Here is a 24574-nt window from a genome sequence, read left to right as displayed (position 1 = left end):
AGGGCCAGAGGACAGGAAAAAGTAAGTCCAATTGATACAAGGGAGTGATTTCTTGCTCAGTCTGTTCTATTATAGCCCCCTCCGGGGCTCCTCCTCTCACACTGTTTCCTGGTCTGGGCTACTGTCACTTATTCCTGCAGAAATGCTCCCCTGACACTCAGGGGAAGGAAAAGGGGTGTCCTGGGCTTCACCTACAGGAGGACAGAAGAGCAAAGGGCCAGAACCAGGGCACTGACAGTGGGGCAGGGCACCCTTTCTGCTCGCATATTCAACACCTCCAGGGACACAACGAAAAAATTCCTTGAAGCCTCATACCTTCTATGTCACCTTCATACCGAAGAACTTTATTTTTTGTTTTTGTTTTTTTTTTAAGCTAAAATGTTACTGAAAACAAAATCTTCTCAACTAGCCACTTTGGAACAATATACTGCATTATGAAGCTCTGTACATTTTCAATGTTTTTGAGATGTTGAGAGGCCAAAGTGAGGTCCCCCACTTCTCTTCCTTGAATTTTGAAACTGAACCTCGTTTCCTGCCTCTTCCAGGCTCTTCTGCATCAAGACCAGGGTGGTGGATGGAAGAAGTGACGTAGAAAGTGCATAGGAAAACACAGAAACAGAACCCCCTCAGGGTCCTCGAGGGATGTTGACCCGGCCGGAGGCTCTGGCTTCTGGTCCTGTGGTCCTGGTGGGGCAGCCGTGACAGGCCACACGCACCCAAGTGGCAGGGAGTGGGGTGGAGGTGGGGGTGGTCTGTACAATGGGTATCCTTGAATCATGCTACTAAAAAAAGGTGCAACGAGAAAGAAGTCCCTGTGAGTTCTTAGTCACAAGTGTGGGCCGTAGAACCCACAGGATTCCTCCCTTTGGTATTAAATAACAGTTTAAAAAAGCTTTTTAGAAACAAAGCAAATACGCAGTGGGACGGGAAATGGGGCGCCGTCCCGGGTTCACTGTCCACCGAAACAAGTCTCATCCCTAGTCATAAATAAATAATCTCTTTCCTGGTCTGACTTCCACGCCAGGATCAATATCTCTGAACATCTTACTTATTTTATTACTGCTTTTGGTTTTCTGGGACTGATTGAAAGTTACTCAGAGGAAATCTTTGGTTTTGCTTAAGTGTCCATGACATTTAATCATGACTTTCCTTGCAGTTTAATTCCAACCAGTCAATCAGTTAATCCACTTCAATTGATTCTGGGCTCTCGGTTATTGGCTTGCACTCATTGGGCATCCGCTGGTGCCGGCTCAGCTGCGTGGCCTGCGTGAAGCTCCTCTCACACCTCTCGCACCTGGTGGAGGCAAGAGAGAAAATTGAGACCGGGGAGCAGGGCCTGCAGGGTGATGGGCTTCCTCTCATCCTGCCTAATGAGAACAGACACTCCAAAGTGGCTTCAGATTTTACCGGCTCAAGAGGTTTAATTGGTGGCTCCTTCCAAGGCCTGGATGCCTGGAATGGGACAAAGCCCGTCTGATGCGGAACAGAGGGATCTGTCAATAGGCAGGGGGAAGGTGATTTCTCCAGAGAGTCCTGTCCTGCTGCAGCTCTGATCACTGTCAGTTCAAATAGATAAAGAACAAAAAGAGATTTTTAGGAGTGAGCCATCAAAGCAGCAGCTTGTCTGCAGTTTCCTGCTCCGTAACCCCAAAGAGAAATTGATGACAAATAGAATTTCACCTGCTGCTAATTTAGAATTGAGCATTCTCCTCCCCTCAGCACAGCGGCCTAAGAGCCACCACCTCCGAATGTGGAATCTTCAGGAAGCAGTCCATCAGTCTGCGGGACTGGGGGGCGGTGTGGGTGGGTGCGGGAGGCTGCCTTTGTGCAAAAGTATGACAGCGTGACCAAAACGCAGAGCCAAAGGAGTGTTTGCAGAGTGGGGTGGCAGACAGAAAAATTCACAGTTAACACATATTTGGCTCTAGAAGTTCATCCCTTCTGGAAGGTACAGTAAAGAATGTACCTGTATGCCATAATTAAGGGTCAGTGTGTCTGATGAGGAGAAAACTGGCATCCTGCTTCAAGAACATCTTTTGTCTTTCACTTAAAAAAAAAAAAAAAAAACAAGGATTGTAACCTAGAGACCGTGAGCTCGACCCACTTCCCATGCAACACACTTACTAGCTCGATGGGGACTCAATCTACAAAAAAAAACTAACTCGTGTACACACATGCACACATCCAATGGTGGCTTCTAGTTTTTCTGGGGTGGCTGTGATTCTGGTTGTCTACAATTATGCACACAGGCAAACTGTAGCAGCAAGTGGCACAGACGGTGACTTCCATGACACGATTCTGCATGTCTGGGCTGTGTGCAGCACTAGCCAAGCACGCACTAGGGAGAGAGGCCACCACAGCCATCCCCTCAATGCCTTCTCCTCAATCCTTTGAAGGAAAAGATACTCAGGAGCGCTGCACAGACTTGTCTCTCTTTCAAATGAAGCAACCTTTGGTCTCAGGTCTCTGTGCTACTGGGTTGTGCTAGAGCTCTCCAGACAAAGTCCTCACTGCTCCATTGTGCACCACATCATCTGGTGGACAGTCCTCTCTTCTCTCTACTTTTTTAAAGTACATCACACAAAGTGCCTTGCCACAGTGATAATTACCTTAAAAAGACCAGAATGCATCCATCCACTTTGGGGGTTCTTGTGTATTTTTTTTTAATGTTGGGAGGCTGGGGACTTGACTACCATGCTTGGATTTTTCAGAGCGCCTGTGCCAGCTGAATGTGTCAGGGTGAAGAAGTTGTGTTTCTTTGATTGTCTTCCTGGGAATATTTTTAGCGGCCTGTTTTACTGTTAAAAACTGCACTGTGATCTTGACAAATGTATAATGTCAGCTTTAATGTATCAGACCTATCAGCTCAATGAAAATAACTCAGAAGTATTGATCAGCTAATGATTTTTGGTGTATTCATTAACGTCCACGGGCAGCTCATCCTCTCTCCAGAGCTCCTGAGGTGCTGATGACATGTTAGCGAACGGCTGATTGTTTATTAGAAAACTGATTAGTTACCAGATCGGTGTGTCAAAATATACTACCTTTCACTGCTGACAAACTTTCAAATTATTATATTCCTTTAAAAAAATAAAAAAAAACTCTGAAGCTTTAGAATCAATTTCAAAGAGAACTGTTGGAACAATTAGGAAGAAAGCCCTTTTACCCGTGTCACATTTCCACACTTCTCAAAATCTTGGGTATTAGAATATGAAAAATTCGTAGGTAGGAAGTTTCATCCTTCGCATAAGGCAAAGTGTATGTCTCTATGTGATCATTAAATATCCTGACGGGACAGAGATCTTCAGATCTCTGTTTCTCTCAAGCAGTGTGCCTAACGGGCTCACACTCCCAAAATAAGGAAATCCACCAAGTCTGGTCTGTCTGGACCCTCACCCAAATATCATCGCCAGTGCCATCTGCTCCAAGGCAGAATGGAAACAAGTGCAGGTATGTGTATCTATGGGGGTTGCTTCCTTACCAAACAACGAGGCGAAGAGAGCTAGACAGAAAAAAATATCTGTTTAAATGAAGGAAGAGCCTCCATTTTATGCTCATTGCCTTTAATTTTGGAAAAATTTCCTTTATGAGTTATTTTTATAGCTCAATGAAACTCCTTAGAAAGACTCCAGGCAAATACCTGGGTTCTTGCAAGTCAGAGCTAGATTTCCTCTGGGTTGGCACTGAATGACCCCTGAGCTCCAACCCTGTCAAGTGACTGGGAACCTGTAACCCCGCACTTCATGCAGTGGCAAGCAGAATAAGAAGAAAAAAAAGGGAAGGGAGAAGAAATGGGTAGGAAATATCAGAAAGGGAGACAGAACATGAAGACTCCCAACTCTGGGAAACGAACTAGGGGTGGTGGAAGGGGAGGAGGGCGGGGGGTGGCCGTGAATGGGTGACGGGCACTGAGGGGGGCACTTGACGGGATGAGCACTGGGTGTTATTCTGTATGTTGGCAAATTGAACACCAATAAAAAATAAATTTATTATTTAAAAAAAGAAGAAGAAGAAAAGGATGAGGGGAAGGAGCAGGAGCAAAGAAATGCTCTTGCATACAGGTCTTCCTCATCTTGGGGATGTCACAGCCTTGAAGGGTACGTCACAGGAATGCTGAGGTATAAGTGACCCGAATACTCTGGCATAGAGAGAGCCCCCAAGTTTATATGAGTAGGGGTAGCTTAGTTAGATATGGTTTCCTTTTAGATTTGAAGTCATTCCTTACTTAATGTGATGGCTGGGTAAATTATAGGTACAGGGAGCCTAAAAATCACCTCCTGAAACTGAGAGGCCAAAATGATGTCAAGTTCCAATACAGAGAAAACCTGCAAGAAGGTTTTTTTTTTTGTGCGTCTGCAGCCTGTCACCAAATACTTCTTGGATTGAACCCAGTTGCACAGGGCTTATGCATATGATGTGCTCGAGGCATATTTACTGATGTGCTGTTTTTCTTTGCTCTGTTGCCTAAATCTTGTTAAAATATCAGATGCTTTTTGGAATATCCTTTGTTGTTGTTGTTGTTTTTTTTTTTTTAAATAGTGAGCCAATCTGTCTTGACTTAAGGCAAAAACATACTGATGAGTATTTTCCCCTGCTTCTAACAAACATGAAGAGATGAGCCTCTCCTATGGGAAGACCTGGTGGTCTTCCCATGCTCCAAAGCTGGGCATCAAGCAGTTCACATGGACCCATCAGAGCAGAGCAGCCCCAGCCCCTTGAAATCTTCAGAGATTATATTGAGGAAGAGAAGCAGAAAGGAGTCCTCGCTACAAAGAGTAAGTTTTATATGCCAATTAATTGCCTTCCTTCCTTCCCTCCTTCTTTCTGTCCTCTTTTCAGTAAAGAGCTGGCAATTGCCACTAAATGAAATGATGTCTTGCTTTTGTTCCTTCCTGTCCATGACTTCCAGTCTCACCGTACAAACTGAAAGCCAAGGCCTTCCTTATGCCCCTTTGGTAGGAATTTTTCCTATGTGCTTACTTTGGAAGTTCTAACTTTACAGCTAAGTTGCCTGCCCACAGGCCCATGATCTACCTGCCTCATGGGGGTGGAGTATTCCTGTGGGACCGCAGCCAATCAGATTGTGAGGCAAAGCCTGGACTGAGACTCTGATCTCTTAATGTCAGATCTTCTCCAGCCTTCTCTGGATGGCAGTGATCTCGATCTGCCTACACCTACATCCCATCTTAAGATTTTAGATGTTGGCAAGGGCCCTCCCCAATCATGGCAGGCCCCTAAGAATTCTGTGAAAGCCTGCTGGGCCCTGGGTGGATGGGACAATTTGGGGGCTGACCATTTGGGGCATCTCTGTGGAAGCTGCCTGAGGCATACAGTTTAGCATTCCACATTTTTATGAGGTCTTTTCCTTTCTTTGTAACATTGTTTAAGCCAATGCCCATTAGTTGGGGTAGTAAAATTAACTGTTGCGGTGAAATCTGTTTTATTGACTAATCTGCAACAAAAGTTTTTTGAATGTTTGTTTTATGAGCTTGTAAAAGGGTATCTTCATAATATTTACAAATGTCCGTGGGATGGAGATCTGTGAGCTATGGTGAGAAGCTTCCCAAAACTCCCTTGGGATAGTTCAATCCTGAACGATCAGATTGCATACACTGAAGGATTTAGCTTTCCATGTCCTAGAAGATGTTTAACTCTTACACTATTAAAATGGGTGTACACTCAGTTCTCCCCTGGGAATATATATTTGATAAACCAAAAGGAAAAAAAACAAACAACCCTACCCTACCCTACATACAGCATGTAGCTATCCAAATAACAGAAGTAGAACGAACCAAAGGGTGTACGCAGCCTCTAATTTAACCAACTCTTGGTTTTCCTTAATTCATTTTCTAGATGAAATTAGGTGATGGTCACAAAAACACATTTTATGAAAGGAAGAAGATGCAATTATTAAAGCCCCTCAGATATTAATCTGATGAATTAAAAGTAAGTTAAAACGGCAACTCTATTGGAAACATGACAAAAATAGGATGTTAGAGAAAAAAAATTGAGTGGAGTCAACGAGGTTACACATAAGTAACACCTTAACATTAATAGAAATCTATTTCCCATTTTGACCCTGGAACCTCTTCAATTAATTACTAAAATCTATTTACACAGCAACAAGATAAAAATCAATCTGATTCCTGGCACTGTGTCTGTCGGGCTGCCCTCTCTAATGTAAGGGGGCCAGAAGGATCGTCAATCCTCCTGCATCTTTGCTTTTGAAAAGCTCTTTTGCTCAAAGGCATGGGACTTGGGCCACTGTCCTCTTCCACTTCCAGAGCAGTGATGAAGTAGAATCTGTGAACCCCCTGAGAGTCAGGCCTGAGGGTGATGACAAAGTCTACTGTGCAGGATGCAAACACCTGTAATAGCAACTCCAGTACCTGTGCTAACCACTGGCCCTTAAGGCAAATTAGAAAAAAGTGGCCCCTTTGGGCTATCACAGCTCTAGAGGGTCCAGCTTGGCTGGTGTAGCACAGGCTTTATTTTAGACCTCTTCCTGTCCATTTGGCCAGATGCTTTTTGTGCAGTGAACAAGCTGCACCCATGTACGTGGACAAAAATTAAAACTCCTTTTACTATTAACATCATAGATTAAACCATGATGAAACTAGTTAAGGATAATAAACAAAGGTAACTAATTCTTGGGGTGGTAAGTGAAGTTGACAACCTTTTATGAGTTCCTCCCTCTGATGGCAAACACCGAGGCAGGCAGGACCCAGGCCCGAGGACTGTTACCCTGAGACAAACCTAGCCTCAGGTCGAGCACCAGGGCAACAATGTACCATGCCACTAGGTCCAAGAGGAAAACCATGGGTAGTAAGACTCTACAAAGACTCACAGGCTGAGACTGAGCAAGGGGATTCATCTCCTACTACCTGAAGTCACCTCCCTTCTTGCTTGATCTTGTCCTAAAGAAAATAAATAGGCTACACATCTACGTGTAGAATCAAAAATTCAAATCTTTGAATTTTCCTTCTGAACCAGGGAACACCAAATAGTAAATGAGTGAAGAGATATGCAGAGGGGTGAAGAGAAAAGAGTCGATTACACAGACAGTGGAAGTGGCTTTGAGACAACCGATCATGTCACATGTACTGGTTCATGCTCCCCAAGTCTTTCCACATGTGGCTTGGGCTGCCAGAAATGCCTCTTTCCTTTGTATGTCTGGAAAACTCCTAGTCATCCTTCAAAACACATCTTGAACATCACGTCTCCCAGACAGAACAGATGACTTCATTTCTGTGCTACCTTGCAGCTCTGTATGTATATGTCTTACTGTTCTTCACTTTTATACTTTACATCCTATGTTGTAACACTAGTTTATTAACTGGGCTTCCCTATAAACTGTGTGGTCTTCAAAGACTGGGGGAGCAAGGTCTCATTCACCTTTGTATCTTTTGCACCTTGCTGGGTACCCAGTACAAAAGGAGATGCTCAGTAAGTATCTGCTGAGTGGATGACACACACATGAATAAATGAATGAGTGAAGGAACAGGCCATGAATCAGATGTCCACTGTTTTCATGACTGTATATCTAGAAAGAATCTCCCGTTCAGGTGCCCTTACTTTGTCAAAGTCCTTGGAGTCCAGTCCTATCTTTTTCCACATTCCCTGGACCCTCAAGAATTGGGAAGTGCCCTCTATGTGGGTGTGTTTCATTTTGCTTTGGGTCACAACATAGTAATTCTGAGATCAGAAGGTCACACCATAAAAGCCACAAATTGGCTGCTATCACAGATTTAAACCACTTTAACAGTAGGAAAGAGGAGGAAAGAGTCCACCAGAATCCTACAACATTCAAGTTTCCCAAGGGATGACTATTTATATGTCCTAAACGTGGGGGTCACCTCACTGATGGTCATGGGCTTGCTGGTGGCCAAAAGGTGGCACCTGGTAGGGGCTCCCAGCTTAAATTCTAGAAGCACAGATTCTCAGGAACTAGAAAGAATCTTAAAATGACTTACTCCTACTTGCTGATGTCACTGATGAGAAAACAGATCCAGAAAGATCGTTCTGTGTCCATGGCTGCACAGCTTCAGCCAGGATCAGTATATAGGTTTCTTGACTTCGCTTCCTAAATGCCCATCACTAACCAGGTAGGTTCTCTTGTAGCCTGGACGCTGAGCTCCCAAGCAGCATTCTCCACCCCCTGGCTGAACCGAGCAGCACTGTGCCAGCTCATCTGGTAGCTCTCAGAAAAGGCTGAGGGGAAACGAGGTTCCAGGGTCAGGCTCTACTTACTTGAAGGGTTTTTCTCCAGTGTGGGTTCGGATGTGGTTGTTGAGGGTGGTGGCCCCGGCGAAGGCGCGACCACAGTAGCCACACTTGAAAGGCCGATCACTGGAGTGAGTAACCACGTGGTTCCGCAGCTCAGATGGTTGTGAAAACGACTGGGAGCAGTGACCGCACTGATAAGGTCTGAAACAAATAAAGAGACTGCCTGGTCATTCCTGGCCTGTGTCCATCAGGGCAAATCAGCATCACGAGGCAAGGGCCAGAACTTTCTGGTGATACTTCCTCAGTTTTGCAAACGGCATCTCGGGCTCTGGCTGTTGGGTACCCGAGGACCCCGTGCTTGTTGTCACGGGAACACAATTCACAGAGCTTCCGAGGCACATTAGTTCCCAGACGAGTATTCCTTTCTGGTATTAACCCTGCCATTTCAAGAACCCTTACTTTCCTGGTTTTACCCCCACCCGAGGCAGATGTTAGCAGGCTTCTGGGAGCCCTGGCTAAGCAGGTTACAAGAGGAGATACATAACTATTGCTCCTGATTCCGTGGCACTTTAAACTTTTCAAAGCGCTTCATCAATTACCCACTTTCACCTTCATGCTAATCCTCCTGGGTACGGAAAAAGCATCTGTCACTATCTCTTCCAGTTCAGAAAACTGAGGATAAATGGTCCTCATTGGTAACAAGTTGGAAACGAGTTCTTAAGGCCAAGGTCACTGTAGGGGGTGTGGACGTTACCTTGAGGCAAACTGTGCAGAGAAGTCAGCAAGCGGCATGCGGGTTTAAAGATATGCTCACTTGCCTTGGGGTCTGCAAGCAGGACCTCAACTGGGGGTCATCTGAGAGTGTGTGGACTGACACAGGTGAGTACTCAGATCTGTCTCTTTGTAAAAGCAATCCTGACTTGCGCTTACTCTTCAAACACACACACAATCACACTCACACACACACTCACACACACACACACACACACACACACATCTATCCACTGGGTCTTTTTCCTTAAACTTCAGCTCCCCAGTTTAATTTGGTGGCAAACAATGATTTATAGCAGCACAGAAATGACGGGATGTCACTATGTTCACAGAAGGGATGATGGTGATGTGAGAGCAAATGGAAGGAAGTTGTGACAAATACCTGATAATTAGCAAGATTATCAGAGAACATTCTTTCCAGCTCATGAGAAGGAAATCAATTTGGGGTTTTCATAAAATAGATTAAAATTCTGTTCTTCTCCACCGAAGTTCTGCTGCTGACTTAAGCAGAATCCGGTGAGTGATAGAAAACCTGGAGTTTTCCCCCCATTAGAAGCTACTTCACATCATTTTTTGACAGCGCTCTAATTTGTTTATCAAAATTTTTGTTAAGAAAATTAATAATGTGTCACGAGGGAATGAACAGTGCTCACAAAGCCCTTGGTTTGTGGCCTGGACGTTTCTGACTATGCTGAGAAAGCCAATGGCAGAGGGAGACTTAATTGCTCTGCCTCCCACAAATGCATAAGCACCAAAGACCAGAAACCAAAACGAAGGGCTAGAAGACAATGGTGAGCGAGCCTGTACAACGATTCAATTAAGTGCAAAATAAAGTGTACCCTCTCATTTGTCAAGCGAAGTGCTTAATTGTGGCTACTTGCCTCACTGAACACAAATACTATTATTTTACTAGGCTTCAGCACACTGAGCTCTGATTGTAGAATTTTTTAGCTTGATTAATAGTCCAGGATTGGTCAATAACTCAATACTATACAATTTTAATTACTTACATTTAGAAATCTATTTAACTGCTCTCAAACAAGTTTCAAAAAATATATATAAGCGTCCTTGGTAAGGAGTTTATCAATCTTGATAAATTACACGTGCATGTGATTGCAATGATTAAATAATGCCTTGAAAGCCATTAAAATTGTACGTAAATGCAAATGTCCTCCTGCCAAGTCTGTTTTTTTTTTGTAGTAACCGTTAACCTTAGTGTTCCTCAAGAAGAAATCCTCTCAGGAGTGAGCTTTGTAAAATGTTATGGAAGATAATAAACAAAATAATTTATTAATATATGCTATATTCCCTGACAATTGATTTTTCTAATGGTGAAGGGACCATTAAAAGTTATTAGCCTCTGGTTATCTATTTTTAATAGCTATCACAATAAACAATAAGCCACTAAATAAAGCCAATTAATCTTTTCTTTTTTTCTAACTCTGCTGTCAAAAGTTGGGGTGATTTATTTTCTACAGTCAGAAGTCAATCCATTCTTTTGATGTTCATAGTCTCGGTGGCAAAGATTTGCACACAGAAGAGCAGAAATAAATAGAGAGAGGCTTATCTTGAACTCTCATATCCAGGTAATTCTGAGGAAAGGCAAATAGGATCCTCACACATCCCCTTTGCTAGGTATCCAGTGACCTAAGGCACAGGTTTAAAAACTTGGTGGAATTTAGCTTGACTGAATGGAAGGGTCTAGACTAAAGGGAAGATAGCAAAGAAGAGTCTTGCTTCAGCCACTAGCATTAGGTGGCTGTGGGACTTGGACAAATCAACTTGACTTCCTGATTATTGTCTTACTTCTCTAAGAAGAGATAGACTGAACTAGCTGTTCTAAGAGGGATAGACTGAACTAGCTGTTCTCTGGCATCCCATCATGCTCTGTTCCTGCTTCCAGATAATCAATGCTGGAGGATCTGTCCAAGATGTAGCCCCCCATGAGACACAGCAACAACAATCTGACCTCCATCTTCTATTTTGTGTACCAGCCAGTTCCCTGGACACAGAGTCTTTTATGGTTTGTGTGTGTGTGTGTGTGTGTGTGTGTGCGTGTGTGTGCGTGCTTAGAACATGAACGATTTAAACTTACTTAGTATACAGTTGAGAATCAAGGCAACAAGAAAATTTGGCACCAAAATGTAGACCCAAACCTTACTTTAACTGCTCTCAAGAAACAAACTGATATTCTTTCATTCTTAGGTACCTCGAAGGATAAGATTTTACACCACATGGTTACATTCATCTTTGCAGAAGCTGACTTTATGAAGAATTCTAAACTGAAGTGTGTACTCCAGCTGCCACTATAATAACAGTTTGTCTCTCAGCCTAGAAATTTATAGAAAGTCAGCCTTGAGAAAGTACAAAGTCATACAGCAAGTGGACAAGAGTCCTTCTTTCCCTGGATTTTCACTATTTCCTAAAAAATGAAGAAAAGGAAATGATCCAAAAGGAATGTTAACACCGACTGCTTTATTGGGTTTCACCTAAGGACAAAGGCATACATTCAAGGCAAAAGGAAATCTCCAAGCCCGAGGGTAGGGCTTAGAAAACACTTATCACCACTATGGAATCTTCCTTGGAACAAGTGGCCACAGGAGTTAAGGGTTTTGAAGGCTTGGGATTTGTTGCCATCGCTAGGCTTTGTATTCTGATGACGAACATTCTCATTCACTTGTCAGGGTCTGGCCAAAAGGTAAGTCTTACTTTACTAAACTTGTAGATACAATCAGTTTCCACTCCAAAGTTCTTCCTCCCTTCCCTCCGATGTGTCCTACCAGCAGAAGCTCGGAAGAGTTGACATCAGCAGTCTCTGTGCTTAGATCCTCTCTTTCCAGATTCCCAGCTAAATTGGAACCTCCTTTCTAGAGCACCCTGATTCTCCCAAGTCACCGCATACAGACCATATTTCCATTATTTGCCAAACAAACGCAACCAGCATTCCTCACCAGGGGACATCTCCAAACCAGAGAAACTTCTTGCTCTTTTACTACTCGAGGCATCTATAGCACTGTTGTCGATGCTGGAGACGTTCTTTATCCATCCTATCCAATAAGGAAGCCAGGAGCCACACAGCTCATGTTTAGCTCTTGAAATGTGGTTATTAGGGTGGCTGAGAAAGGGATGTGCTATTTTACTTAATTTTGCTTTAAATGTACCTAGCCTCAAAAAAAAAAAAAAAATGTACCTAGCCTGTGTGTGACTAGTTCCAACACAGATATGTCAAGGCTTCATGAAAAATGAGAAGGTGCCCAGTACTCAGTAAAAAATAAAACAAAACAAAAAAAACAAACAAACAAACAAAAAAACTGAAAAACAGACAAAGGCCTAGGTCGAGTCAGTTAACATCTATTACTGTTGGTACATTTTTAAGCAGAGAGAGAGGCGAGACAGTTTCGTACACCCCCTGGCACTCTGTAACTGGCAGTAAGTAGCGCTGCCAAAGATTACTCGCCGGCGCAATGTGCAATTCATTTACTTTGAGTCTGTAATTGGTTTGGTGTACACAGAGAAAAAGGATGAAACATTTAACAAAATTAAGTGTGCTTTGGTTTAAAATATTAATCCTTTGATTTTTCTTTCATGGCAACGAAAGCCTCCGGGACAAAAGTTGATCGGCGGGGTCCACGTTCTCTCCTTGCCCCGCGTCAAGTCTTCCCACGTGCAAACCTTCCAAGACTTCAAAGGGAGCTCTACTTAGGTCACGGCCGGGGCTGGGTGGAGTGAGAAAAGAATGCAGCTCTATGGAAGGAGGAAAGATTTCAGGAAAGTGGCAAAAGCACAGAGCCAAAGGACCTGGAGAACATGGAGCCCTAGAAAGAAGAGAAGTTTCACACTCGCGGGCGGGGTGGGAGGGAGGTGGCAGGGGGCGTTGGGGGGTGATGGTGGATGAGGATGGTGAAACACAAGAACACTGACACATTGCAAAGAAACTATTACGGGATGGATTATCTCCAGGCTCCTCCCACCAAACAGCACCTTCCAGGGTCACCTTGTCCCCTGATGCCACCATATCCGATCACAAACAATGATACTTAAAACAACACAAACATGAGCAGCTGACCAGGTACCCAGGAGGCTAACAGGCAAACATGTGCCACGCAAAAATCAAACAGAAGAAAAGAAAAGGACACAACATAAAGATAAGCATTATAAAGACACTTTCTGCAGAAAATAAAAAGAACACATGTTCATCCAAGAAAATAATCCACCAAGAGTGAAGGCTTTGCTTACCCCTTTCTGGAGCCCCCCCAGTGGGATGGTTGAAAGTTTCTGCAGCAGAAAAACAGAAGAGAAGAGAAAAGGGATTTCTAACTCCTGGTTCAAGCAAAAGGGGTTTAAGCTGTCCTAGCCCAGGTCATAAGCTAACGCAAAACCCCACATGTTTATGAGGTCCCTAAAGAAAAATCTTGGTGGATCTAGATCCTAACATCTTCTTCCCTTTGAATTTACTCAGGAAGAGAAAAAGTCAGTAGCTTGGGAAAAAGGAAGACGAGAACTATGGGTTTGTTTAATATTAACAGAACAAAATAAGAAACAATAATTCTGGACCCTCATGGATGTGCTTTTACCTTTAGTGCTAATTTTTACCTGGCCAGGTCAACTGGAATTTCTTTCTGCATTGAGTATAAATAATGTAGTAATGAAAAATGGTAATGCTGGCAACCCTAGGTGTCCCCAGATCCTTTTCTTTTATATCAAAGCAGAGACCTTTTGATGGTCTCTCACATGGAAAAGCTCACGAATATAGTCTCTTTGATGAAGGTTCAAATGTCTTGGGTTTCATGGCCAAATACTCCATCCGTTGAGTGAAAAATCTTTTGGACCTCGGATTCAGAGGCCTGTTTCAAATTTGGATCTGTTTGAAACTCTAACCTGTTTACCTTCTGACTTTGTCTTCGGTGTCTCTCTTTTTTGCCTCTGGTTCTAGCAAGGTTTTCCTATCAAAATAAAAGCGTTTGAGTCTTGCAAATAGAGGGGAAATGGTGTCAGACTGGTGGGTTCTAAGCTTGGTATAGGGCTGAATGGGTGCAAACTGCCAAAGACGAAAAGCCAGCTGATTTATGAAGTCAATAACTAAAGAAAATATGTACATTCTGCAGTTGTAATTCTCCATGTGGATAATAAGAGGCTTCAAGTTTCCTGACCATCAGAGAGAAATTTGATGCTCCAATATAGTTCTATACATTTCTCCTATTTAGCAAGTCACTTATGTGGTTAAGTATTATGGAGAGTATCTTTTACTTTCCAAACTTGCTGGCACAAAGACAGCATTCCAGGTTCTACAAGAGAAAAGACCTATTCCAGTCCTAGAGGCTAACAGCATATTAGGTATCTAGAGAGAAACAAGTGCATCAGAGTGAGTGGGTATCTTCCACTATTTGCCCCTTGCCTCCAATAATCAATCTGGAATATGATTGGGGTATTTCAAGCATCTCCTCCTCATTACTCAGAAACATTGTACTTTATTACTTTCCCTGTAAAGAGTCTAATTTTTTTGAAGTCATAAATTGTAAACTGAACTGATGCATGAAAGCTGGTGATCACCTCTCAAGAGGTCACCAACAAAGCACAGGGAAGGGAGAAGGAACCCACCTCTTGAGTAATCTGATCCCACTCTGGCTAGCTACCTAGGTAACCAGCACCCATCACTCCACCTTATCTGGGAAGGTTGGCCACACCACACCTGAGCATCTGAGTCAAATAAACCCATCAGAGCCTAACACAGGACGGAAATCTCATACCACTGGGATTTTTGCCAATAGCTCGAAATTAGCTTGGAATCAGCATTGACCCAATGGTCTCTCATAGGAATGTATTTTGTATATGTACATTTGTCCATTTGTCAGACATGTTTTTGATGGTCTACATAGATGTTTTGCAAATTATGACACTATTATTTTATGGGACAGACTTTGTAGGGAATCAAACCATAACACACATATGGTTTTCTAAGTGTACCTGGGTCAGACAAAATAGTCTTAGTATCAATTTACCGTAACATATTTTCATTGCTTTATGTGATACTCAGCATGAAGTCATATCATACTCAAAGCTAAGCTTTGAGTTCCAGTATCCAGAAACTCCCAACCATCATGTCATTTTACTTCGCATGTTCAATTCCTATGACAACAGTGCACCCATGCAAATAACAGATCCATACATCTGAATGCACTCAATTTAGAAAGCAATTTGATAATACAATTTAATATATCTTTTATACTTAAACTACTAAAATGCATTGTAAACTTTGAATAGATAGATCTTGAAGCCCTATGTATACTTGCAAGAGAGAGGAATTTTCTAAGAAAACTCCTTCAGAGTGAGGAAAACATTTTAGAAACTTTTGTATCACCTCTAAACCCAAAAGTACTATGATGTTTGGAGGTATGATGATATTTTCACCAGACTTTACTTTTACTTTTCACTTTTCCTATGGAAAATAAAAGATTGTAAAGACCCACGTGCCATAACAGCCCTAATGCAACCATTTCAACACTAATTAATTACAACAATGCTTGATGCTAAGCAAGTGGTTTCTAGAAAGGCACAAATAAAAACATATGCACATATATATGTGTACATGTGTACACATATATATGTATATATGTGTACATGTACACTAAAAGGGATTCTTGTACACATGTATATATGTGTACATGTACACTAAAAGGGATTCTTTTTATTATTTTTTTAAAAGATTTTATTTATTTATTCATGAGAGCCACACAGAGAGAGAAGCAGAGACATAGGCAGAGGGAGAAGCAGGCTCCCCGCAGGGAGCCAGACCTGGGACCAGATCCCAGGTCTCCAGGATCACGCCCCGTGCTGAAGGCAGCGCTAAACTGCTGAGCCACCTGGGCTGCCCTCTTTTTATTATTTTAGATGACTTCCACCCCCTCTCCAGCACACTTCCACTCTGTATCCCTGGCTGGGTTTTCTGCACGGCTGGGAGCAGACGGCTAGGTGTAGAATATAAGGCAAAGAGAGCTTGAGTGGCTTAAGTTAATCAGTAGCCAAATTAAGAAAATAATTCAGAAGACTTTTTTTCCTAAGTGTCCTATCTTCCTTCCAAAAATCCTCTTCCACTTTTCCATTCAAAGTGCGTTTTCAAGGCTATTCTTAGATATTTTGGGTTTAATCAAATTTTCATAGGACATGAAAGAGAAAACACAATCCTTTCTTATTGAATTATTTTGATTTTTGTCTTTTGCGCTCCCAGCTATCAAGACTGTCGAATAAAGCAGTTTTGATTCATAAATAATAGTTCCATTATATCTACTGTGCCACTCGTCAGAGTACCTGAAATTTTAATTCACTTGTTCAGCTAAATTTCATCCTCAGTTCATGGCCATAAAATTCTTTATTGACAAACTTTCAAACCAACTTTGACTCTGAGGTATCTAGTCAACATTTTTCTTCTGTGTGGATATTAGTTTATTGAATAAGTGGCATCTGTTTTCCTCCACATCACTAGCAGAGTAGGTATTTCCTTTTGACAGCTTTGCAGGATTTATGGCTTTGCATGCTCTGAAGAAAAATAGTACTAAGCAAAAAATTCCAATTCATTACCTCTTAGTACTTAATTAAGTTCATACCCACGGCACACTGGAGGTGAACCCTGAAATGCCCGTGACAGCAAGCAGAGCAGCCAGCTATATTATCTTAGGAAGACAGAGAGGATTCTGATTATCCTGACCTCATTTTTCCATCTATGATATTCAGAAATGTGTTGTCTACTTTGCTCTCCTTTGGACCTGGACAGAACCACCTGGAAGGCAAGAGCAGAGTCCTCCCTGCAACCACTGTCATTCCCGTTCCCATAGCCCGTCTCAACGAAAAAGTGGAGCAGTGGCCCCACCATTAATCTCCGTCCTTCCAGGACGCACACACCTCCCATCATAGGGCCTCCACTCCTCCCCCACTGCCCTGAGGAGAGGTACCCAGAGCCTGGTGGAAGGCAAGCAGTGGGTCTCACTAAGCAGACACGTGGGGAGCAGGGAGAGTCGGGGTTACCTGTCGGGGTTCTGGGTGCACACGTGCATCTGTAAGAGGATCCGCTGTGTGAAAGTCTTAAAGCACTGCCCGCATTTCCAGAGATGCCAGTCACTGAACTCCGAGTGGAGCTGGCTCGTGGAAGTCGGGCTCGCAAGGACTCGCTGGTTTTTCACGTTGATCTGGTTAAATCCCGATTCCATGGGCCCCGACTTATCCAGGAGAGAGAAGTTCCTGCTGCAGGGGGTCTGCGGGAAAACCACAGAGCGCTGCTGGGCTGCTGGGGACAGTTTGCTGCTCTTGCTGAAAGGCTGCAGGGCGTCCTGTCTGCACATGGCTTCCATGACCGTTGACGGGACATTTACTGGGAGAACAGTAATAGTATTAGAAGATCAGTTTTGTTAGCTTTTAAAATAAGCACAACAACACACACTTAAAAAATCCCATATATCAACAAGATTTAAAAATTTTTTCTGGACTCCAAATTAACATAGTAATAGCCTATTTGACTTGAGAGGGAAAGCACGACAGCCATAGATTACTCTCTCACTCAATGCCTGTTTATTTAGCAAATACTATATGCTCAGGATCGTTCACACATTGTCTTTGCCTCCCAGAGTTCACTTACGAGCTGAGACATAAGGACTCCATAACGAGGCTCCACACTATGCCCTAAGTTTAGAGGGAGCTCAGAAGGGAAAATTCGCAAAAGAACAGGAGAGAATGGGTGGTTAGCCACAGAGGCTAACCCCGAGCAATGTTGAGAAGGCAGAGATCCAAGCTCTCAGTGTTTCAGGCCCTCCACAGGACCTTGCCAGCCCAGGAAATTCCAGAAAAACTGACTACAAGATGAAGGGAACAATGTGAAAGACACCTAGAGATGGAAGTCTGGCACCTTCTTGGTAGGATGGCGATGGAGACAGGCTGGCCAAGCAGGGCATGGGTTCTCAACACTGTGGGAATAAGGAGTGTAAGGGGGGTAGGCCTCAGAGGTTCTTTAAAGTCCAAATAAGTAAAGAAAGGATGTCAGACCTAGGATATAGACACAGAGTGTCTCTGTACAGAAATAGCAAGGGAAAAAAAAGCAAGAAAATGGCAAGAGAAATGTGTGCAGGGTAGGTCTGAGTCAGGTGTGATTTACAGGTGGGGTGCAGCCCCTTTGTGAGGGGCAAAAGAGTATATGGTGCTGGCAACTTGGGTTTTGGAATCAGGAAGACCAAGGCTCAAATCCTGATTCTACCTTTCATTAGCTTGGTGATCCTAGGCAAATCATAAAAAATATATATATAGCTTGGTGTCTCAGTTTCTCCATCTGTAAAGTGAGGACAGTGGGAGTAACGATCTCCAAAGTAACAGCAGCATGGCTAAGTGGTTGACATGGCCTCTGTCTTTTTCTTTTTCTTTTTTTAAATTTTTATTTATTTATGATAGGCACACAGTGAGAGAGAGAGAGGCAGAGACACAGGCAGAGGGAGAAGCAGGCTCCATACACTGGGAGCCTGACATGGGATTTGATCCTGGGTCTCCAGGATCGCGCCCTGGGCCAAAGGCAGGCGCTAAACCGCGGCACCACCCGGGGATCCTGCCTCTGTCTTAATTCTACATTTATATGGGCTTGGGGACTGCTGGCAAGTACAGAAGTTGAAATCCACAATTTTGTCCTTGGTGAATTATAAAACGGTCACCCTAAGAATTGAGTAAGTCAATACATAGATAGTAAGTAGAAATGCCATGGCTACCACTCCATAAATGTTGAGTCCTAGGAGCACTGGCTTCATCTGTAAATCCCCTGTGATAACACATAAATGAGCAAATGAAAGTATCCATCACAGGGCCTCCTATCAACAAGGCAGCCATCACTCTTATTATAGAGAAGAGTCTAGAATGAAGGAAGATATGTTAACTGCAATGGTGGGGAAAGAACTAGAAGTAAGAAACATTTCCAAGGAAGGGAACCTAATATATGTGAAATAGTTTTCGTTTTTAAAGTCATTATGGTGTTAACAATCTATCTCATGCACTCACTGGTCAACCCACAGCCATAGAAGTGAACATAACTTAGTATGATTTAAAACTACCATTCTTGTTTTAGTAACTACTGTGTCAATAAAATGTATTTATTGGTTATTTCAGGGGTCAGAAGGACTAACAGTCATAGAGCAGGCAAGAGAAGAAAATTAGAGACCCCCAAATTTGAAGAAGTTGATGGGAAAAAAGACTGGTGATGAGAAGTAAATGATGGCCCTTGGCCACTGGTTCATGTCCACACAGAAGGACACAAATGACCTGGGGGCTCTCATCCTTCCCTGCCACGGACCCCCACTGAGATGCCTATGCAGCATGCAAGCTCAACTACAAAGAGCAAATGGTATTGGACCATGACCACCAGGAGGCTCTGTGCTTGAGTGGACAGGGAGATGCCATGAGTGGTGGAGACACAGAGGGAATGGTGTGTTGCCATTAGCGACTCCAACCCAGAGAGTGTTTGGCATAACCACAGCTATTACACAAATCTACCAAAAGGAACAGCTCTGTCTACAGGGCTCTGTCAGCGTGGCCCATCCTGTCTTAGGATGGGAAAAGAAAGCAAGAGTCTTGCACACCTGGGAAGAGTTGAACATACATTATACTCACAGGGAATCGGAATCTCTTGATAGGACCTGGACATCTGCACTCTTAGAAGCTCCCCCAAATGCCTCTCATGGACAATCAGGTTCCAGAATCACTGATCTAAGTCAATCCTCTCTTACTACAAATAAAAAAATCTGAAGTCCCAGAAGGTCCAATACTGGAACTTGCCCAGGGTCACACATGTGGTCAAGGACACAGCTGAGCTAGAAGCTTTAGCCTTTTAACTTCCAAGGCATTTTTTCTCTGGCCATATTCCTATCTCATCACTGCTTACCAGCTGTACTTCAAAAATTAAAGGAAAATCTTATAGCTAATACCATATCTTATGTGTATAAACATATATAGCATATATATGCGATATATACATATATATACCTATACACATTTATGTGCATATCTTTATTTTATACACACATATTTACACGGAATTTCGACTTCTGAGGCAACAGTATATAATCCATATGAAATCTGTCGGCACATTCTAGGCTTCCAAAAAAAAAATCATTGCACACAGAATGCTACTCTTTTTAAATAAGAATCAAAAGATTAAGAGGAATGTTTTACCATGGTTTGGCACTTTTTTAGTGAGAAATAACAGCAGCATTGTCACGGATCAGGGCAGAATCCGTTTTGTGTAGCCTGTTTAGAACTAATCCAGAAGAAACAAAGCACAGGGAAACCCACACATTTTCAGGCAATGCTAGGCTCTTGTGGGGTGTGAAATCCCAGACTAATGGGAAGACACAGTGAAAAGATCATCGAATGGAGATGTCATCAACATGTCTGAGAGCAGGAGCACCAGCCAGAAGCTTCACTGTGGGAAGAGGACTGTAACACCTTTGGGGGAAATTAACGCAAAGGAGACTTTAAGTATAGATTATAAATTCTGACTTCTCACTTCTCCTGAAAAATAACCTAATACATTAATTTTCAAAAACTGTTTAAGGTCCCGTCACCTTTATATGAATCATGAGAATTGGTGAGCAAACGAATTTAACTTTAATGCTCAATGTCAACATGGTAATAAAGAAAAATTTATACCAGTTTGTAAAATAATCTGGGATATATGGGATCTGGGGTAGTAATAATATTAGGCAATAACGGTGCAGACAGTTGGAATAAAATTATGCCCTGTCTCATTATTTCCCTCTCTCTGGGACACCTCAGAGCAAAGGTAATATGGTTTCAACACATAAGTAGCAACAATGACACTCTACTTTTGGTATGCTCCATTACTATAAGTGTGACTCAATTCAATCCCACTAAGTTAAATGAGCAGGCAATGGAGAGAGAAGAAAAAGTTAAGGATAGGAAGAAATAAGTATCACAAAAGCAACCATAATTGATTTCTACACTGCCCTGCAGAGCTCCTGTGCACTTCCATAGGACCCTAAAGATGTACAAAGTATAGCTTTTTAAAGCAGGACTTATTGGACCCAGAACACTGTTCTTCCTAAATTGTAGCCTCACTGGCTAGGATAATCAAAAGTATTAACAAAACACAGCAAATAATCAGAAAGGGGACAGCCCATACAGACAACTGCAAAAGGCCCAAAGATGACTGATGTGACCTAGAAGATGAAGTGGTTTCTACATGAAGACACAGGAGCTGGTAAAACCTCTTCCATCCACCAGACAAAGATGAAGGGGTAGAGGGCAAACTCTCAAAGCCACGGACTCATCAAATCCTGGAAAATTAAAACAGTGAGAGCGGCAAATGCAAAAGCCATAAAAGAACCTTCGGTCCCATTTGTTCAGTCCACAAATACTTAGGGAGCATGTCTACTCCATGCCTGACACCACTGGTACTGTGGGTTTGGGGGTGGTTTGGGAGTGGGGAGGGTGGGAACAAGCAAACCCCAGCCCCTGTCCTCATGCCACTTACACTCTAATGAGATAGATAGCAAACGAATGTTCTTAAGAGTAAGTATTTACTCGGGTTTTTTCATCACATCTAAAATTCCATTCTTTACAATACATAGTTGCTACAAGTGTGATACGTGCTATGAGAGAGACGAAGTGGTGCCCAGCAAGCATATATGCAGGATGGCTACAGTTAGGGTGTGAGGGGCAGATGTCCTAAGGCAGTGATCCTGAATGTGAGTCCTGTAGGGCACACAGGTAGTCAGACAGGTGGGAAGGGGGAAAAGGCAATACAAGAAGATGAAACATAGGCAGGTCTGCCATAGGGTGTGTGTGGATGCCAAGTTGGGACAGAGCTTGACAGAGGATGTAGGGTCTGTAACAAACTAAACGGGACCAGATCCAATGATGCTCGAGCTCTAATTCTGTATTAACACTATGTGAGCTATACAAAATACTTTCTGGAGACTCTATACAGCCCATGGGCTATCATATTAAAGAACTGGGGATTCATTATAAGAGTAAGACAAACCAAAAAAAGGGATTTAAGTTAGGGTGTGAGGTGATGAGATTTATGCTTTAAACGCATCATCATTCTATACTGCTAAATGAAAAAGTGAGGTGCAGAGCAATGTGTACAGTATGCTGCTGTCTGCAGAAAGGGCAGAGTGAGAGCCAGAGAAAGAGGGGGAGAACATGCTCGAATAGAGTAGGCCAAAAAAAAAAAAAAAAAGTCTAGAAGGAAACCTGGGAATCTATCAACTGACTTCTCAGCGGAATTATATGACCACAGTATCTTCTAGATTTTGATCTATGGAACCAAATTACCTATTAACAAAACATGCAAATGACCTGAAACAATACAATAAGCAAATGAAGAAGATTTCAGTTTGGCTGCTGTGATGCCACCAAGGAAAATGTGACATGCAGGAGGAGACTACGGCAGTGATCCGTGCTTAAGCTGATGCTCATGTTGACCAAGGGGTGGCAGAAGAAGTAAAGAGAAGTGTACCTAAGAATACACAATCAACAGGGCTTTGTACCTGGATAGAAAGGTGATTTAGAGAGAGGGTAAGGGTTTCTAGAAAGAACAACTGGATGAATGGGGGTGAGCTATTGAACTGGGAGAGAGGCAGAATGGTTTCAGCTGTACATGCTGAGTCGGACACTCTGGGAAGATGCCAAAGGCAGAGGTGGAGCAGACAACTGGATAAGAGTATGGGGCTCAGTAGAGAGATCTGGATTGGAAATGCAAATCTGGGTCCCCTGGGAAAAGACTCTGAAATGGAGATTTGCAGTCTTGTGTGCAGATTTACTGAGGAGTGCTCCTGGGATTAACACCTTGTGGAGAGTGACACAGGAGGACCATGTCCATGGAGGAGACTGGCAGCTCCAGAGCTCGGGGAGATCCTTCACTGCTGTCCTGCTCTGGGACAAGGTCAGCAGTCTTTGGCAGCCCCCACACCAACCAGTCAATGGACACGGGCTTTGCAGAAGAGGAGCACAAACAAGGGCAAAGTGGCTTTCTTAGGCAGAAGGTAACTCCTGGGGACAAACTGATCTGAAAGCTGGTAACCCCTTCTTCTCCCACAAACTGGGAGAATGAGTGCATCAAGCTGACAACATGGTTGTGATCTAGGTGGCACGCCCCAGCATCCCAAAGCACCCGAACAGATCAGATCTTTCACGATAGTGGATTTCCCTATGTTTTCTGTCATTTCTTGCTATGGGTGCATTTTCAGTGGGCAGTGCCTTCTGTTGGGAGTCCTATGCTGATACAGAGGATCCCTATGGGGTGACTTCTCTTTGCTCCTGATAGCACTCTACAGGTTTCTGTGGTTCTGAATCAATCTTTGTTTGTTGGCTCAAGGCTTCTAAACCTGGCAGGTAGTACGAAATCAAGCTCCACAACATCCCAGAGGCCGGGGCTTATTTTTAGAGAGTGGCAGTTGGTTTTGCCCAGTGGCCTGAGATAGGCAGTTCCTTGGCTTACTGACCAGATAATATTTTTCTAGTCCACTGTCAGTGACAGAACAGTAACTTCCGGTGCCTGGACTTATGTGAGGAGTCCAATCCCAGCTTCCTACAGTACACAAGGGGCCTGGAACCTTTACTCCCCTCAACTGCATTAGTACTTGGCCCAATCCCCCTGTCTCAGGCTCACTGCCATGGTCATGTCACCTGGTTCCTGTGTTGTGTGTGGTTTGCAGCTGCATGCTTGTGTGCCTTCTTCTAGATGTGAGGACAGGGCCTGAGTTTCTATGGCTTGTAACAGGGCTCAGCGCACAGCCGGTCCTGCTGGACCCAGCTCTACTGCAAGCCTCTCCTTCCTGGAGGTAAGGCATGAGCCTGGGCCTAGCTCCTTTAGCTCCTCCCTGTTGGTAGGGTAGCAAGGGTGAGGGGCTCTATGCAGAAGTGCCCCTTTTTGTTCTCTGCTCTGGAGGATCAAGAGGAAGAGGCAGAGGTTACGTCAGTGTGGGAACTGCCGTGGGGCCACTGAGTTCCACATTCTGCCTACCTCAGCGTCACATGCCAAGACAGAGAGAGCCGCAGGAAGACTTGTTGAACATTTATTCCCTGTTTTTTTCCTTTTTAATTTCCTCTGAAAGGAATATGAACACACGATGCTCTTTACACTCCGCAGGAGCTAATCCCCCACTGGAAGCTTCGGGGAGCCTCATTCCTCCTCACGGATGCAATCTGTCGACACCGGCTTTCCTCCGGGATCTCCTGAAAGGCCCACGGTGGATGGAGCAGCTCTCTCCCTGGGGCTCTATTACATTTGTAAGCCCGGTTTCTTAAAAAAGAAAATAACAGAGGAATTGCTTCCAGAGCCCAAATGCCTGTGTGAAAGGCAGCCCTCGCCTTGAGGCTCGGCGGCTTTCAGTGGCTTGTCTGGGCCCCGGAGTGTGCCCACCACTCGACGGGCGCCGCGAGGGGGGATGGTCACTCAAGCCTCGACCTACCACACACGCTCAGGAGGAAATGTGTGCTTTCGCCGTTGAAAGAACAATGGGAGAAAAATGAGATTTTAATAAATGCAAGCGCTTAATTAGTGTTATTCGCTCAATGAAATCATATTTCC

The 24574-nt window shown here is 43.5% G+C and overlaps 1 protein-coding gene across 1 annotated transcript in view; it reads right to left on the bottom strand.

Annotated features, from left to right (window-relative positions):
- Window positions 1-312: 312 nt before the first annotated feature.
- PRDM6 (PR/SET domain 6) overlaps window positions 313-24574 on the bottom strand; it is a 102475-nt gene continuing 78213 nt past the window's right edge. Inside the window, exons 6-8 of the mRNA XM_077911425.1 lie at window positions 17017-17359; window positions 8251-8427; window positions 313-1294 (exon numbers count right to left, since the gene is read on the bottom strand). Of these exons, the coding sequence (XP_077767551.1) occupies window positions 1180-1294; window positions 8251-8427; window positions 17017-17359 (635 nt within the window). The 3' untranslated portion in view covers window positions 313-1179. The remainder of the gene's footprint in view (window positions 1295-8250; window positions 8428-17016; window positions 17360-24574) is intronic.

Source organism: Canis aureus, chromosome 10, assembly GCF_053574225.1.
Source record: "Canis aureus isolate CA01 chromosome 10, VMU_Caureus_v.1.0, whole genome shotgun sequence".
Lineage (NCBI taxonomy): Eukaryota > Metazoa > Chordata > Mammalia > Carnivora > Canidae > Canis > Canis aureus.
This window is presented reverse-complemented; position numbering and strand designations above follow the sequence as displayed.